Source organism: Xyrauchen texanus, chromosome 4 (assembly GCF_025860055.1).
Source record: "Xyrauchen texanus isolate HMW12.3.18 chromosome 4, RBS_HiC_50CHRs, whole genome shotgun sequence".
Taxonomy (NCBI): Eukaryota; Metazoa; Chordata; class Actinopteri; order Cypriniformes; family Catostomidae; genus Xyrauchen; species Xyrauchen texanus.
In genome coordinates, this window is record NC_068279.1 from 4476564 (window position 1) to 4495104 (window position 18541).

An 18541-nucleotide genomic window follows, 5' to 3' on the forward strand; every position below is an offset into this window, starting at 1 on the left:
CTCTCTAGGGCAGTGGATATGGAAAGTTAAGTTGGTTTATCTCAGTGCTTAATGTTGGTGATTATACTACTTGTGGAGTGCCCTAATTAGTCTGTTTTACAATCCGTGGGTTGTAAAATTAATGGCGGGGTGTTACATCTGAGACATATAATTATTATTATTATACTGTTGTAGTTTTTCTTTGTTTTCATGTTGCCTCAGTGGACAAATAGTTTTTGTTACTTATTGTTTCCATGATTTATGCAGCGCTCTGCTCAGTCAGGTGCTGATTGTGTTCACCTGCTGCTAAGTTGCTGCATGATAAACTCACTTACACTGACTGCCTCTTGCAAGCAGAAGGCCAGCATAAAAGCCAGCCGATGCCTCACAGACAGAGAGAGATGAAAGAGAGAGACTGAGAATTTGTCTCCCCCACAGGGATTCCTTTTCTCCAGCCCCAGACATTTTGTTGTAGTCCAATTGCTACTGTTGGAAATTCAGTGTACTGTTATACAAGATATAAGTGATTGAGGAAACCAGTAAGGAGGTGGCTGCCATTTTTGTTTGGGAAATCCATTTTCCCCTGTTTATCTGAGCTAGCCAGGGGTAGAGGGAAGTTTTATTGTTGTTTATTTAATTCTTTGTTTTGTGTTACATGAAAGTTACAGGTGTAAAAAGGAGTCTAGAATCTTTTTGTTTATTATTTTGGCCTTGTTCCCTCCCATTCAATTTCAGTTTTACCCTTGTTGAAAGAGTATTTCTAGTGCTGGGGCTGGAGACGTGATGTTTCCTGGGTTCTCTCTCCACTTTTGTTACTTCAAGTAAATTGATCTTGTTTTAAGGATGTTCAGATAATCATACTTGTCAACAAGACTCAAGAAATGATTGAGAATATGATTTTTGTAGTGCAATACTACCGTCTACAATCATTAGCAATACTACTAATGAAAACCGAGCTCAAAGAGGTATTAAACTGAAACATGAACCTGAGGTTAACCAAATTCACTCTGACCTGATGAATTTAACGGCGAGGCCGAGGTCAGCGATACAGCAGGCTCCGTTCCTCTTCACCAGGATGTTTTTGCTCTTTAGGTCTCTGTGAGCGATGGCCGGTTTGCCCTGCGTGCCAAAGATCTCGGTGTGAAGGTGGCAGAGTCCAGACACAGAGGAGTAGGCCAGTTTCAGCATGGCTCTGCTGTCCAGGGTGGTGGATTTCAGATAGTCGTACAAAGAGCCATTCTCATGATAATCAGTGATGAGGTAGAGTTGAGTCCATGAGCCCGTGCCTTTAATATCTGCAGCTATGAACCCTGGAGAACACAACACACAGAGGTTAAAATGAGTAAATGAGACTACAATAAATAACTTCTGACCCGATACATTTCACAGCAACGCCACGATGAAATTAAACGTAATAATTCATTTCATTTCAGGGAATTAATTGCTAATCAAGTGTATTACATTTTATGTTACTACATGGTTATATCCCACTAATAACAGACCTAATGTTCACTAGTGTTGGATAGTAGCATGCTAACTACAGTACCTAACTAGCTAGCATGTCATTAGCTCAGCTGTAAATAAATTCAAACTGTAAATTCTTCTCCAGTAACAAGCTATATTTTCCCAATAATTTGTGATGTAACATTACAAAATGCAATATCACTGTTTTATTAATCACCTTGTATTGCTCATACAGCTTCACTGTTCAAAGAATTCTACATTCATATTTAAGGTTTAAATGTATTAATGTAGAAGGAAATGTGTATGTTTTAAGTGTCACCATTTTTTTTACCATTTCAAATATGTTCTCCCCTTTTCTCCCCAATTTGGAATGCCCAATTCCCAATGCACTCTATATCCTCGTGGTGGTGTAGTGACTCGCCTCAATGCGGGTGGCAGAGGACGAATCTCAGTTGCCTCCACGTCTGAGACCATCAATCCGTGCATCTTATCACGTGGCTTGTTGAGCGCGTTACCGCGGAGAAGTAGCGCGTTTGGAGGCCCATGCTATTCTCCGCGGCATCCACGCACAACTCGCCACGCGCCCGACCAAGAGCGAGTACCACACATTATAGCGATCAAGAGGAGGTTACCCCATGCGACTCTACCCTTCCTAGCAACCGGGCCAATTTGGTTGCTTCGGAGAGCTGGCTGGAGTCACTCAGCACGCCCTAGATTCGAACGTGCGACTCCAGGGGTGGAGCGGTGAGCTTCCAAGGCCCCCCTCATTTCAATCAACTTTTAGCTTATTTGCAGTTCATTTAAATCATCCTGTGGTGTAACAAACATATTTATAAAATTACAAATATTCCACGTAGTATCTCAATTGAAATTAGATCATAAAACTGCATACATAATAATTACACAAGAATTAGAACAATGTTGTATAATATCTTAGATGAAGTATAGTATGCAACATTGCTGTCAATGCTTGCCATTTAATGTCAACTACCTACAGATAGTCAGTAATATAAATTAGAGTGGTTGTTATTTTGAAGCCTATTGTGCAATATGTTTTTATTAGGTCTGTCAATTAAGTTAAATTGAATGACGGTCCTAATGCAAACATATTGCACCATTAAAAAACTTGCTACTTTTCATAAGTAACTTGTAGTATAGTTTACTACTATATAAAAATAGTAAGATTGCTTTAGTTGAATTACTTTAGATTATGAGTATCTTTTAGCTTGTTAAAGGTGCACTACGTATTTCTTTATTGGCATCATCTTGGACACTGACACCTAGAGGCAGCATCATTCAAACGCAATATTTTTCAATATAGAATTCCATCTCGTCATGGAGTTTTCATCTCATGTGACGTGAGTGGTCAGGATTTTAGACATACATTTCAAAATGACAATTAATCACTTTCGTTTTAAAACTTTTTGAAAGCGGGAAAAACATATTAAGTGCACTTTCAAGCTACAGTTTCCCCAATAGTTCTCAACAGTAAAAGCATAATGGTATCATAACCAAAGCACAACACTGTTTTGTGTAAGCAGTGTGTGTCTCACCCAATATATTCTCATGTCTCATGAGCACAGTCTGATATATCTCAGTTTCTCTAAACCAGCTGGCCTCTTCAGTGGTAAAAAACACCTTCACAGCCACTTTCTCTCCCCTCCACCTGCCCATCCACACCTCTCCATACCGACCCTTCCCAATCTGGGTCACCATCTGGATCTGCTTCGCTATAGTTCGCTGCACCTGAAGACAGCATTCAAAACCCATGTTACTTCTATAATGTGACATATTTCCGAGTGAAACAGGATATTCACAGAGAACGAAACGTAGTGCTTGTTCTTTAAAAATTTTTCGTAGAATAATGAGCACTGATTAGTTGTGCACAATAAGACTGAGGGGATTCATTAGGAAAGGGAATGGATGTGATATGTTATCTTTAAAAGCTGACTGTGTGTAGTGTGTGTAGTGTGTGTTTCTCACCAGCAGGGGGAGTCCTGACCCTGAGCCGGAGCTCTGAGACTGTTCTATGAGATCCCTCAGGGATTCACCTGGAGGAATGAATGTTTCGTCCTGCTGTAGACCCAGACTGTAGCGCGGCAGTAACTCATGACGCTTGTACCTGAAACACCATACGGACAAGAGTTCAACCAAGACAAAAACATCCATTGTGGAGTTTAAGGTTACTCTAGTCTGTCTCACATAGCCAGACTTTTGACTATCAGCATAAACGCTGGTCCACAGCGCAGCTTATTCTTTTAAAAAAGTGACTGAGGATATCATTCTGCCTTACATCTCCTTTTGTGCTCCACTGAAGAAAGTCAATCAGGTTTGCAACAACATGAGGGTTTGTAAATGACAACAGATTTACTACTTAAATATGTGTGTGTGTCTGTGTGCGTATGTTACAAATGACATACCTGAAGTAACAGAAGATGATGATAAAGGTGAGGATGAAGCTACAGACCATCACAGAGACGAGTAGAGCGATATGATGAATGTCTCCATCCACATAACCTGCAAACACACAGTCAAAAATGAGCTGTGAACACACAACACTCATCAGACCGAGCTCACTGGCTTCCCTTGTGAGCTGTGTGTGTGTGTGTGTGTGTGTGTGTCTGTGTGTGTGTGTGTGTGTGTGTGTGTGTGTGTGTGTGTGTGTGTGATGCCGAAATAAGAGCTTTGTCTGTACAGTACACTCACTGAGCAGCACAGGTGTGAGAGTGTGAACACACAGGTGTTTGTAACTAAGACAGATACTTATATTTTGCTGTGTTGATTGACAGGAGTCTTATCATGACAAGAGGATTGTGATCAATCCAATGTGTGTGCGCATGTTTGAAAAGTGTCCATTCGCACTCACATGCCCAAAAAAGGGAATTTTAAATGAATATACTGTATAGATGCCATGAACATGTTTGTGTGTCATTCAGTTGAAGTCTGAGTCCGAGCATCACTGAGCAGCACCGCAGAGGTCAACCAGCTCCTGTCCCGAAGAGCGTGTGAAGCGATCTGATGCACGCGCTGTCAGCAGAGGCTCGCGCCAACTACCGCGAAAATATAAACAAACAAGTATGTACTTTAATAGTGAACGCAGAGCGCTCCCGTTTCACTTTAAACAATTGTGTAATGGCAAATGTTCCTGGTTCATACACGCTGTGTTAACAACATGCTGTGGCACAGATGAAGGAGACGCACTTACTCTATATATGTGGAGTGAGAAAATGATGAAATGAAATCTCAAAGGTTTTGTTTCATGACAAATAAAGGCTCCTGGGTTTAACCTGTTGATACGCACATCCATTTTGTGCCCATGAAAATGACATTCCTGAACTTAAATGGCTGTATTTACGGGACCCTTTGCAGTATGGACACAGTTGTAGTATCTATTGGAAGAAGACACTTTGGTCTTTATTTCACAAGTTTCAGAATTAATATAATGTTGTTGTTTTTTTAAAGTTAGAGAAGCTGAAGTTTATAGTAATGGAAATATTTTGTGCTGAACATGTTTTTATAATCTAAAAAACAATAATAAAAGTGCCAAGACAACCCAGAAATACAATGTTCTCAAAGCCACGAGTCTAAAGAAGTTACGTTTAATATTTGAAGATGATCTAATAATAAATGAGGTTCCTGCAGCTTTATTCTCTGTAAAATCTCTGGAAGTGTTCAGAGTAAAATTAAGGCTCCGCCTCTCAAGATGTCACAAAATCTGACGGCACCGCTTGACTATTATGAATGAAACAACGCCGCATTTTTAAAAATAGACTTTGGAGACGGCTGGTTTTGTTTATGAGACTCTAATATATCAGATCATATACAGTTTTACAACATGAATGCTGCTCAGATTGCAGTTTGTTGAAGAAGGATGACGAAGGGTAAATCTTTCAGGAGAGATCTCATGTAAACAATGGAGAATATATCAATATTTCTCAGATTTATCACTTTTATGGACAAAAAGTGCTATTGGATGTTTTTCAATGAATGCTTGTCATGGACGATTGACCCAAGTGTGTTGAACTGGATTCATCTGGCGATCGTGATTTCATAATAAAGGTATAAAGTCCCGTTTTCATATTGCAAGTTTTCATTTGTACTCCTGCACAAATAACTCAATCACTGTTTCTGGAGGATTGCTATCGTGAAACAGAGATCGGATATCAATGTTGAACTCTTAGACCTTTGAAAAGATGTAGAATTTGTTAACATTAATTACATTTATAGGCGGTAAATTATATATTAAATGTAAGCAGAGTGACGTCACCACCGAGTGCGAACAATTGCGTATCAACAGGTTAATCAGAGCCGTAACAATGAAGAAATTAGGAAATAAATATTTTACTATTGCATAATATCATACAAATGTAATATAAATATATATAAATTATATTTTATTATTTATTAAAAAAAATATATAAAATATATGAGTTCAAAAAACAAGTGTAAATGTAAATGTAAACCAAAAAGAGATTATTAAGTATTTAGAAATATAAAAAAAATTATTTATCATGTCATTCATAAGGAAATCACAGTTTATCCCTATTTTATTATTTTATTTATATATTTCAAGTTAAATAACACACACACACACACAAAAACACTGAATCTGAGTTAGGGGGTGATTCTTACACATCCAACAGGGGCATAACTAAAAAGGTAAAACAATATAATATATATATATATATATATATTTTAAAGTCAATGTTGTACTGAATTGCTTTATTTATCATACATTTCCCCCTTAGGCTAACCTATAGTGTTAGTCAAGGACATTTCTGTGCCAAAAACAGTAATAATTTAGATTTCATGGACATTTGCCACCCTGTCTGTGACCCTTAGAATTAAATGGGTCTTTTTTAAAACATCTGTTAACTTCCTTTTTTCATTTGAAATGAGTTGCAGTGATTGGTTGCGCTGCTTGTTTTCTGTTGGGTCTAAATATACTGTAGTTTGCACTGTAAAGCCTGCAGGTTTACAAAACAACTTGCAATGACATAAAATGACTTCTTAAGGTGTATGAAGCACCCTTAATGGGACAATTAATTGTCACAGCCCTAAAACAGACAATTAATCATTATAATCATGTTTGACAATTAATCATCAGCCAAGTTTCATAATTGTGACGACCCCAAGTTGTCATATATATAGATTTACATATATTTTTTTTCATTATATATTATATGTATAGATTATACATTTAATTTGAATTTTTCACTTTTGATCCTTCTAATCACATTTTGGCATGTGTACAATTTGTTATTGTATATAGCAAGTGATACAAGCTGTTGTCACTGTTTGAAATTTCATACAAACTTAGTATTAATTAATAATTATATTATAAAAATAATCATTTTAGAGCTACTACATCAAAACTATATGCCAACATTTTTTATTTTTTTTTACCAAACCCTTGCATAGATGTGGCACAGGCCTATTTGTTACATTCTTTTTCCTGCGTAGAGAATTACGAGGCGGCCGCCTCCCTCAAATTTCGTGCCGCCTCCGACTGTCGACGAAACTCAGGCAGGCAGTAACATGCAGACAGACAGACCCCAAGTGGTGCTCAAGCACCCGCCCTCTTTCACAAGATATGTGCCCTTTTTGCAAGTCCATCCATCCATCCATCTTCAAACGCTTATCCGAAGTCGGGTCGTGGGGGCAGCTGCTCCAGCAGGGGGCCCCAAACGTCCCTATCCCGAGCCACATTAACCAGCTCTGACTGGGGGACCCGAGGCGTTCCCAGGCCAGTGTGGAGATGTAATCTCTCCACCTAGTCCTGGGTCTTCCCCGAGCCCTCCTCCCAGCTGGACATGCCTGAAACATCTCCCTAGGGAGGCGCCCAGGGGGCATCCTTACCAGATGCCCAAACCACCTCAACTGACTCCTTTCGACGCAAAGGAGCAGCGGCTCTACTCCGAGCTCCTCACGGATGATTGAGCTCCTCACCCTATCTCTAAGGGAGAAGCTCGCCATCCTTCTGAGGAAGCCCATTTCGGCCATTTGTACTCGTGACCTAGTTCTTTCGGTCATGACCCTTTTTGCAAGTAATTTCTCACATTTAGTTTTTATAAAAATGTGGCCCTTGGCATCAATTCTCGATTAAACGTGTGCCCGACATCTGCATTTAAGTTGTATTTCTGCGAGACCACACGAGCCCCTGCCCCTCCCCCTCTTTGACATTCTTTGTCACTGGCTGGACTGGTAATCTGGCATACCGGCATTTTCCGGTGGGACAATGCACTGTGGGGCCGATCAGGGGCGGACTGGCCATTGGGAGAACGTGCCGGTGGGTCGGCCGCGATACACCGAGTTATGCAGAACAGACCACAAAACAGAGCCTCGATATGCAGAAGAGGACAGCGAACCAGTGGTTTTGTAAATAAAGAAATCATACAGGAAGCGCTTTCTGCGCTCAGTCTCAGTGAACTTCTGTCTGGAGCGTGTCACGAAAATGAACTGAAACTCAGTGTATAATTGCCTCGCAGACATGAGAAATATGTCTATAGAAAGCTTGAACTTTTAAATGAACCAATTTAAATTGAAAACAATTATGCTCCGATTGTGTAATCCGTATGAAAGCAACGAGAGGCACAGTCTTACCCGTTTGAGCTCATTATGGTTTTTGGGAGAAGACGCTGTGAATTTACCTCAGAAGAAGAGCGTGAGCTGATACTGCCTTTCTAACACAAAAAGTGTCCCACTCAAGTTAATTTTGTGAATGAAAACTGGAGTCTACATAATCTATGCACATGTACGCTTTACATTAAGTTTACATTGATTTGTATAACAAGCGCTAAACTGGTATCTTTAAGAGAATGGTTGCTCCGCGAGCAGCTACGGTTGAATGAGCGCAGCGCACATTAACGAGAGAGAAGTTGCGCGGTTGTTTTTCCCTCATCCGTGAAGTGTAAGATAACAAATAATGTTTATTTTTATCTTTTTGATCACCAACTGACTATAAATAACAGAAAGGATTTTAAAAGAGGGTGCCTGAGTCTCGTCTTTGGAAACTTTTACTTGTATTATGTGAATGACTTGCTGGTACAAATATTTATTGTTCAGGCTTTCAAATCTACAAGCTCTCGAGTTTTGCAACACTTTTACCTTCCAACAGACATCCAACGGGCACATTACTGGTCATGCTTTTCCCCACAACAGTCCAAGGAAAAGTTGAACCAAAGTCAGAGCTGACGTTGTTAAATGCAATGTCAGTTCCATGTCACAGCTGATCTAAAGGGATGGTGACAGCTTGATCACGAGCGATCCCACTGCGGTCAAAAAGGTCAATTTCATTCAGGAAGTGCGCTCATGAGACATGCTGTAAAAGACAAGGCTGTATCCAGCTTCTTATTCAGTAAAAGGATTGCAGCCTCAAGTTCTTCTTCGTCACTAAACAACTCAAGCTCTGGCGAGTACAATCGGAATATTTACTCACCAGTGGCTAATAAAATACCTATTTTAGTCGCATAGCAAGTGATTTACTTGCTTTGTAGAGGGTGGTTATGTCTATGAGATGTCCTCAGTAAAACAGTGTGTGTATGTGTACTCACTGGGTGTTAGTAGAGGAGGCAGTGTGGGGTTCAGGTCTCTGTTACAGTAGTCCTGGTCTGTACAGCACTCAAGTGCTCGCCTCTGCTTAGCGTTCCCTGTGTCCTAAGCACACACACATACTATATTAACACATCAGGATCTCATGTTGGCTGTATACATGTTTAACACTTGCATGTTTAATTCATGAGAATAGAGGGATTTTTGTTTTGTTGATCAATGCTTAAAGGCAGTATAAAACATAACTTTAATTGTATTATATTAAAACAAAATATTCAGGGGGAAAAAATGTAAGGGCTTGAGTTTTAACAACTGGGATTTGATTGGATCACAAAAAAGTGGGCTGTGATATTATTGGTTAATGTTATTTTACCCTGCCCACTCTGACTTGGTTACATCAGCAGAAAATAAATAGTTGTTTTGGGGTGGAAAAATGATGTGATGGAAATGACATTCCCATCTCGGATGGATCCCACTCCCGCTTGGCCCAGCTACATTTTACACCACTCTCTGCCCGCAATGATTTTCATGCCAACCTCCCGTTCCCGCACCCCATATTTTTTTTCTCCCACATTGAGACTGTTTATTATTATCAAAAATAAATTGTCAATTTAATGTAATCCCAAATTCATATTTTTTTAATGCAACTCACTTTTTTCTCCATACAATGTATTATGATTTGATTCAGAGGGGAAGATTTTCAGTGAAGAATGACTTTACTTTTGGTTTGATCATCACACAAAGCTGTTGTATGGCTTCAGAAGACTTGGATTATAGCTCAAAGGTCATATGGATTACATTTTGGGGCTTGACAGCATAAATCACCATCCACTTTAATTCCATGTAAAAGCCTTCTGCCTAATGTCTTACTTTAAGGAAGTATTTTATTACTCACTCGGCACTGAAACTCTGATCCGACCAGACCCAGACACCCTGACGTCACCAAGACGATTCCACCCTCTTCTTCCACCATGGTGAAGCAGTAACCATCCGTCCTAAGCACAAAACACACAAATGATCCCGTGTATGTGTACATACTAAGGATGGTAAGATTCACCGATTTGAATCGGTGCATCGGTATAAAAGTTAACGATGCAATGCATTGATTTAAAAAGTGTGCATCGGATACAAGTTGGCATTTGTATCACGATGCATCGTTTCTAACATATTTGCATCAGTAAAAAACGATTTATATATAATTAGTAGATGCGCTACACTTTTATTATTTGAAAAGTGACCAATAATTTGTGACCATATATTATATATAGATTGATTTCTCCTCTCTAAACTGTTTCTCCAACGCATTCTCTCATCGCCACTGCTGCTACGTGAACATGACGTATCACAACACTACGGAGACCGAGGCGTGTCCTGACAGTCACATACGTCGATCGCAAAGGCAATGCTGGTAGATCGCACAATTTAAATGTTTTTTCGTTAAATTTTTATGCAAATAAATATAATGGCTTCTTTTAGTTTCTGTCTGATTTGCACTTGACGAGTACATTTTGACCAGGTGAGATTTTTGTTTATTCAGTTGCCATGACAACTAGGTTCGCGGCTTCCAAGGGCTTCTGAGAACAGAGCACGAAATTGCGAAGCTAGCAGTTTTTGAGGCTAGCTACCAGCAGCTACTGCCCGGATTATACAAAACTGTCTGATTAAATTCAGTGCAAATCATCAGAATAAGGTAAATGCCCTGGCTATTGTAATCTATTGTGCAGTAGGTGTTTTGGGTTTAGTGTTAAAACAGAATGACATCAACATTGAACATTATTAGATATTTTTTAATTAATTAGAAGATGAATTCCATGTAGGGATACGTGCAGTAGTCCCAGCAAACATTTTTTTTTTTTTAATGAAAATGTGTTTTTTTTAGTAGGTAGATCTTATTGAGTTGGTCATTTAAAAGTAGATCATCATGCAAAATGTGTGGGCACCCCTGACATAGAATATAGATTATCATGGCAGAGGCAGAGCTGCATCTTCCACCAAGTAATTACAAATCTAATTTTTGGAAACACTTTGGGTTTTATAAGAGAGATGGAGATTTTGATAAACCCATGCAGTTTGTAAAATATGTCATGCTGCTATAAATTATACAGCCAGTACGACTAATTTAACAACACACTTGAAGCGCCGACACTGAATCACATTCGTCTGCTGGCAAGTTACCGAACATTTCTTCATTGTTTATCCCTGAGCATCCTTAAAAGTGAAGTCTCTCTATCCTAGCATATTGAATTGCATAGCATCATATTTTTTCCCATTGCATCATATTGCATTGAATTGCATTGTGTTGAATCGAATCAAAAACGGATTGCACTGCATCGTAATAGGGGTGAATCGTATCGTATCGCATCGGTAGCTGCTTCATATGTATATTTAATGTATCGTATCATTGGCTATGCATTGAGATGCGTATCGCATCGGCCTCAGTTATGGAGATGCACATCCCTAGTACATACTGTAGATGCGGAGTTTATGAAGTGGAGTGTGTCCAATACCTGCATGTGTTATTGGTGGAGTCCTCCGGGCAGTGATGGTAGCAGTAACACCACAGGAAGTGCTGAAGTAGAGCCGCTGCATCACTTCCAGTGTCCCGACTTTCGGCCACCTTCCCAGAATTCCTCAGCAGCATGCTGTCCAGAACATTAGCTGCATGAGAGCAGATACAGGACATGGGTCAGTTATCTCCTCTACAAAAAGTTAAATACTGGTGACTGTACCATGGTACTGAATTATTACCATATTCATCCAGTATACCATGGTATTTAACTGGTTTCTTCAAGGTACTTCAAACAATTCAATGGCAATGATTAAATGTGTACCTTAAATGCACTGTAAGTTGCTTTACAAAAAAAGGGTCTGCCAAATGCATAAAGGTACATGTATTATCATTAAATGTACGTGTCCTAAAAACTGTGGTATTACCACAGCAAATGGTGTAAAAACAATGGAAATACACTGCTATTGTTTTGCAAGTGCTGTTTTTTGCAGGATTCACACTCATATCACACTTCAGTTCCAAACACGCATTTTTCACCAGAATTTGGCCATCCAAAGGCAAACGTGACCCAGCCTTCAAATAATATTAACGCCTAAAAATTCAATAAAAACTAAAACAGAAAAACAGGAACTAAAACTAGCAATAATAATGTAAAAACAAATTAAAATGAAGCTAAATTTGAATGACAAATTGAAACAAATAAAATGAAAACAGAAAACTATATAATAACCTTCCTGCGAGCACAATTCTGCTTTTGTGTCTTGAGTGAAACACTTAACCCCAGGTTAACCCCCACAGGGACTGCTGCTGTAATTAGTAGCTCACTTTGGGTGAAATGTTAGAATTCAGGGCTGTAAAGCTGATGTGTGCCCCCCATATAAATAGACGGCCACAAAGGTGTATAGAAACTGACCAAACAATCTTCAGCCAAAATAATTCCACATCTGTAAGCTGTTAAAAAGTGAGAGGGGGGTGTGGAGAGATGGTATATATAATTTTGACATAGTGACATAAAATAAAGATGCTTATTATACGGCTCTCTGGACTACTAAATTCTTATTAGTCACTCATGGCATTCTGTGGTCAAATATTTTGGTATAATGACCGTTAAACTGTATTACTGACACAAATGCTGTTAATTGAGCTTAAGTTGTATTATGATATAGACACTAAATATATGGTTTCAGGAATAAATCATGAACTAAATATTATATAAACAAATTATTCAGCAATATCTTTCCTAACTTAGTTTAGCAAAATTCATGTGTTTAGTGGAAGCTGAGATTTATGTGCACAAGTGTTGAGAAACACTCATTAAACAACTTTTAAATGCAGGGACAACTAATTCATTGGCATAGTTTTACAGTCTTTTTTAAAAAAAATTTGCCAGGTCCCAGGATATAATAATTCTAACTCCAATATTTCACATCCATTTATTTGTTAAGTAGCCTTGTTATAAAAAGGATAATGTTGTCTGCTTCTCGTTGGGTTCCGGATCACTGCCAGGATTTATTTAGTGATAATGGCCTGCTAACGGTACATTATTCCATATTTAGTATGTTAAAATGAAGTCAAGTTGAACAAGTCCTCTCTTGCTCTCTCGCAGCATACTATTCTTGTCTTTCACTCTCTCTATTACAAACACTCAGTAGTCTAAACTCACTAATGCTCTGCTTATATTACACTCAAACATGATGCTTTAGTCTAGATTAAGAATGGAGGCAAGTCACTCTGTGTCAAGCCAAGTCAAACTTTATTTATAGAGCACATTTACAAACAACAGAAGTTGAACCAAAGTGCTGTACAATCTAGAAAACTAGTAACAACATGGAAATAATAAAAACAACAATAAGAAATAATAGAGGAAGAAAATACATTATATAAATATTCAGTGAGCAGAGAAAAAAAAATGTAAAGCGTAACAAAAGGCATGTAAAAAGATTGTCAAATGAACATGTCACCTGGTCTGGCAGGGAGGTAAAGTTGGGAATCGTCAGCCTAACATTGATACGAAATATTATATTTGTCAAATTTAGAACTCAGTAGAAGCATATAAAGGAAAACAAAAGAGGCCCCGGAATGGATCCCTGTGGAACACCACACATTATGGGTGCAGATGATGATGAATAGGACCTAATGTTCACAAAAAAGTTCTGCCCTTTAAATAAGAAGCAAACCACTGTAATGCCCACAACTAGCTCAAGGCGTTTTAAAAGAATATCATGGTCAATAGTGTCAAACGCTGCGTGCGCTTAGATCTAACAAAACTAAGATAGCACATGACCCAGAATCAAGGGACAGCAACATGCAATTTGAAACATTCAGCAATGCTGTCTCGGTATTATGCAGTTCCCTAAAACCAGACTTAAATTTGTCTGTAATGTTGCGTTTATCCAGATATGAGTTGAGCTGAGAATGGACCGCTTTCTCCAATTCCTTAGAAATGAAAAGTAGTTTGGAAATGGGTCTGAAATTATGACACACAGTGGGGTCAAGATCATATTTTTTTCAATAAAGGCTGTAAAATAGCTTGTTTAAAGCTAACTGGAACATCTCCATTTATAAGAGAGCTATTTATTATAGCTACAACAATAGGACTGATGATATCGAAGACTTCACTAAGCAAACGTGCAGTGCAGACAGTACATCCGATTGGCAGTAAGTGGGCTTCATACATGAAATGATTTTGGCTGATTGACCTGCAGACAAAGGTTGTAAATTTGAAAAGCAGCTAGGGGGTGGCACTAACTGAGGGTATTCCATGGCTGAGGGCAAAAAGTGAGACCTAATGTCCTGGATTTATTTAACAAAAAATTCCAAAGATTGTTTACAGGTCTCAGGATTGGCATACAGATGGGAACAGGTGATGGGATTTAGGACGGCGTCAATAGGTTTAAAAAGAACCTTAGGCCTACTAGCATTTGTTTTAGATATTTTAGTAAAATATTTTGATTTTGCCTCGCTGATAGAACTTTAATATGCTGTTAGGCAGTCCCTCAAAATGTGGTAGGAGACTTGAAGTCTACTTTTTCCACCTAAGCTCAGTCCTCCAGTATTCTTGCTCATTTAAACCAGGGCTGAGGGTTGGCCTTGCATCTCTTAGGCCTCAGTGGAGCAGCCGAATCAAGAGCAGCAGAACAAACTGCATTAAAATGTTCAACCAGCTGCTCAGTGTCCATATCACAGGATGGAGCAAATATATCATTTGAAAGGAGAGTCAAGTAAGACTCTGAAAAATGTAAAGCTGTAGAGGAGTGTATAGCATGAGAATAGTGTACAGGCTGAGATTGAATGGGCAGATGACAAGAAATAACAGGTTCAAACACAACAGCTATGATCTGAAATCCCATGCAGAAAACCCGTAAGTAAAAACACAATCAAGTGTGTGGCCCATGTTGTGTGTGTGGGACACGAAACCGATTGTACAAAACTAAGAGATTCCATGAGGCTTAAAAAGTCTTTGACCAGAGGTTAAGAAGCGCAGCAGACATGTATGTTAAAATCCCCCAAAACCAGCGACCCTGTCACTGCGAGACACTAGATCAGACAGAACTCGGAGAACTCATGGATAAAAAAACTGAATTTAGGAGGTCTATACACCAATACACAAAGCAGGGGACCATTGAGATCTATATTTTGGACCTCAAAACACAAAAAGACATCAACAAAACGTTTTCTAAAAATAGTGGCCAATCTACCACCATGTCCAGTAGTCCTGGGAGAACTGAAAAAAGTACAGTCAAGAGGAGTTAACGCGCTAAGAGATGACAAATCTCTAGCGTTTAACCAGGTCTCGGTCACATATAAAAAATCCAGGGCACGAGAGGTCAAATAAAAGTTTTGTTTATAGATTGAGTGATTCACTAAGGCCATTTTGACTGAGGGTCAAACTATTGTTGGTGGTGCAACGAAGTCTGGTGCAGTCTTTGAAGGTAAATATTCCAAAAGACGAAGATTGGCAGAGTTTACATGTCCTTCACCAACATTGGTTTTAGTGGGGAAACAGTGAGAGGTAGACCAACGAGCCAGTATATTATTGCATCCATCCAATGGGGCAACAGACTCACTCTTGCAGAATTTCATCGAGTTCCCCAGTGCACGTAATGCGGCCGGCGAGCAATTCCTAGAGCAATGCAACGGTTGTAAATTCCAGTGGGCAACCGGGCTGAAGAGTTGAAAGGCAGCAAGTCCTGGGACAAGCAAGAAACCATATCACAAATTGAATAAATTCCAGACGAGACGGAAGAGCAGAAATATCCTGTCACTGCACGTCTTTTAAAACAGCCTGGAAGACCAAAATGGGCAACAAAAACCAAAACATTCTGTAGTCATCTACAAAGCCAAATTAAACAGCTACGTTAGCCATACCACACAGCCATACCAACATCGAATGCAAGGTAACGGCCAGCATCCGACACCTGGTAACCAAAGAGAAAGTCGATACACACTCCCGGGAAAAAGAGTCAACCCGAGTGGTCATATGGTGGAGAGGGCTCGTGTTAGGCTGATAGTGAGTCTTGACTGAAGCGGTTTCAAAGTCAATTGAATAAATTCTTGTTTCATAGAAAATGCATAAAATACACAGTCCATAATACACAGTTGTATTATGCTACAAATGTGGTTTATCAGGACATTTCTAGTATCCCATAATACAAATCAAGGGGAAATTTGTGAGGGTTAGGTTTATGGGTAGGGTTAGGGGATAGAATCTATAGTTCACACAGTATAATAATCGTTATGTCTATGGAGAGTCTTCATAAGGATAGCCACACCAGTGTGTGTGTGTGTGTGTGTGTGTGTGTGTGTGTGTGTGTGTGTGTGTGTATCCTAGTCAGTCTTACACACATAGTTAAGAGAAGAGCTTAATCCTACAAAGCGCAGACACACTTTCAATGACATGTGAGTGTATACAGTAAGACTCATTCATTACCGTGGCTCTGTGAGGCCCCGGACCCTCTCTGAGACATAAACACATGGGATGCACCAGTGAATACCTCATCCCATCCCCGTCTGATCCATACAATACAAATTTATACATTATGACACTCATAAACATGGACAGATTTTGCCTCCTGTGCACAGTTAAGTGTGTCCTGTGAAAACAGTCATAAACACAGAGACATACTGTACTGTACAAACATAATAGCTAACCTGAGTGCTTCCAACTAACAGTGATGCTCAAAATATAAAGTCAAAATTGTTCTGCTACACTACAGGAATTTCATAATTCCTTGAACTACAGACTATTTGAAAACTACTCATTTCAGTGTTAAATCAGACAAATTAGGTTTAGGTTTTTGAACAACCACTTAACCCCAAGTAGTGAACTTTGGCACATAACTCGTCCCGCACTGTACTACAGACACCTCAAATCATGTGACTTGTTGAAGCAAGGCCATTACTTAAGGCTATTAAGATTTTTCTTTGTTTCAGGTGGGCTCTGTTGACTTAAGACCAACCAAGAAAAACCAACCAATTACGTTTTGGACATTAGTGTTTAAAACTAAACTTAGTTTAAAAACAATTAATAAATCATTTAAATTTAAAAAGCAATAGAATTGTAATAAGCTTTATTTAATAACAAAAGCATTCAACAGGGTTTCCCCAATTAGACAGCTAGGTAAACGTGTGAGTGTGTTTGTGTGTGTTGTGAATGCATGGTAAGGAATGACCTTTAACCTCTAATCCCAAATTCAACCACATGAGCAAGCCATTGTAAAGCCTTCTACTCCTGTCAATCAAAACCTAGAGCCACCCATCAAATCCACAGGGGTCTGAAGATGAAGAGTGTACACGGGTGAAGAGAAAAAAGATCAATACAACAAATTCAAGAAAGTGAAACTGCAATGAGCAGAAGAAAAGATAAGAAAGGATAATGGATTGAATGCAGACAAAAGAGAGCTACAACTGTGTCATTATCTACTGGGCTTTGTCAAGCAAGACTGGTTGCCTGAATGGGCTCTGAACTCAATCAAATTCTTTCTTTCTCTCACTGTGTTAGTGGGATGGTTGAATAAAGACCCCGAGGACAGAGATTTTCACACAAAGCGACACCTTTCATCCCCTGACACACTCACATAATCACTGCAAATCTGTCAGAGCCCCAACTGCTCTCTAAAGCTACTTCCTGCTCAATATTCAGTCTAATCTACACGTGTGGGTCTATTATACATACTTAAGGAAATGTTACGGGTTATTTGGAACATAATTTCTATATTAGTTGTCAACCGGTATGGGTATTTGTAATGGCCGTTACAGGGTGGGCGATGTGTGTATGTATGCTGTAAAACAAGGTTATCATCATAAACTAAAACAAAGACAAAAAGTAAATGATACAAATAAACACTTCGTAAACTGAAATTAAATTTAAAAAAATAATAATAATAAATAAATAAAAATCACATAATTGGAAAAACTGAAACGAAACAAATACATTTCCATGGCTCTGAAACAAAATAAAATACAAATAATCTTGAATAATATTTTTTTTTTCGTTGTTGTGGTCTTTTTTTTTTAAAACCTTTAAACTCGCCATTACCGCAACACGAAGACGCGACTATACGGTGATAATAGACGGCCTATTGTATATCCAAGAAACCAATACTTTATTCTGTCTTTCTCTTTCTCTCTCTCTCTCTCTCTCACACATACACACTAACATACCAATGTACACACACACACACACACACACACACACACACACACACACACACACACACAGTTTTGTTTGAAGTTCAGTTTTCAGAGTTGCAGGAATAGTTACTTTCTCATGTCCAGTGCATTAAAGAGGACTTAGTGGTTAATGTTCAATAAAAAAAAAGAAGCATTGTTAAATCGGAAATATGTGATTTATTTTACTCATATCAGCGAAGAAATTCAGTTGGTCTAATTTAAATGAAATTTTTTTACATATTGGACATTAGGGAGTCCAGCTAGACCCATATTACAGTAAATACGACAGCTAAAATGAAAATACTGTAAATGTACTGAAAAACTAAAATCAATCATACACTAGAAAATATTAAAAAAACATTAACT

The 18541-nt window shown here is 38.7% G+C and overlaps 1 protein-coding gene across 1 annotated transcript in view; it reads right to left on the reverse strand.

Moving 5' to 3' along the window:
* Window positions 1-18541, reverse strand: part of LOC127643057 (bone morphogenetic protein receptor type-1B-like) — a 43245-nt gene that overhangs the window by 10424 nt on the left and 14280 nt on the right. Inside the window, exons 2-8 of the mRNA XM_052125606.1 lie at window positions 11502-11652; window positions 9890-9989; window positions 8997-9099; window positions 3864-3960; window positions 3427-3565; window positions 2997-3189; window positions 992-1289 (exon numbers count right to left, since the gene is read on the reverse strand). Coding sequence (XP_051981566.1) covers window positions 992-1289; window positions 2997-3189; window positions 3427-3565; window positions 3864-3960; window positions 8997-9099; window positions 9890-9989; window positions 11502-11652 — 1081 coding nt within the window. The remainder of the gene's footprint in view (window positions 1-991; window positions 1290-2996; window positions 3190-3426; window positions 3566-3863; window positions 3961-8996; window positions 9100-9889; window positions 9990-11501; window positions 11653-18541) is intronic.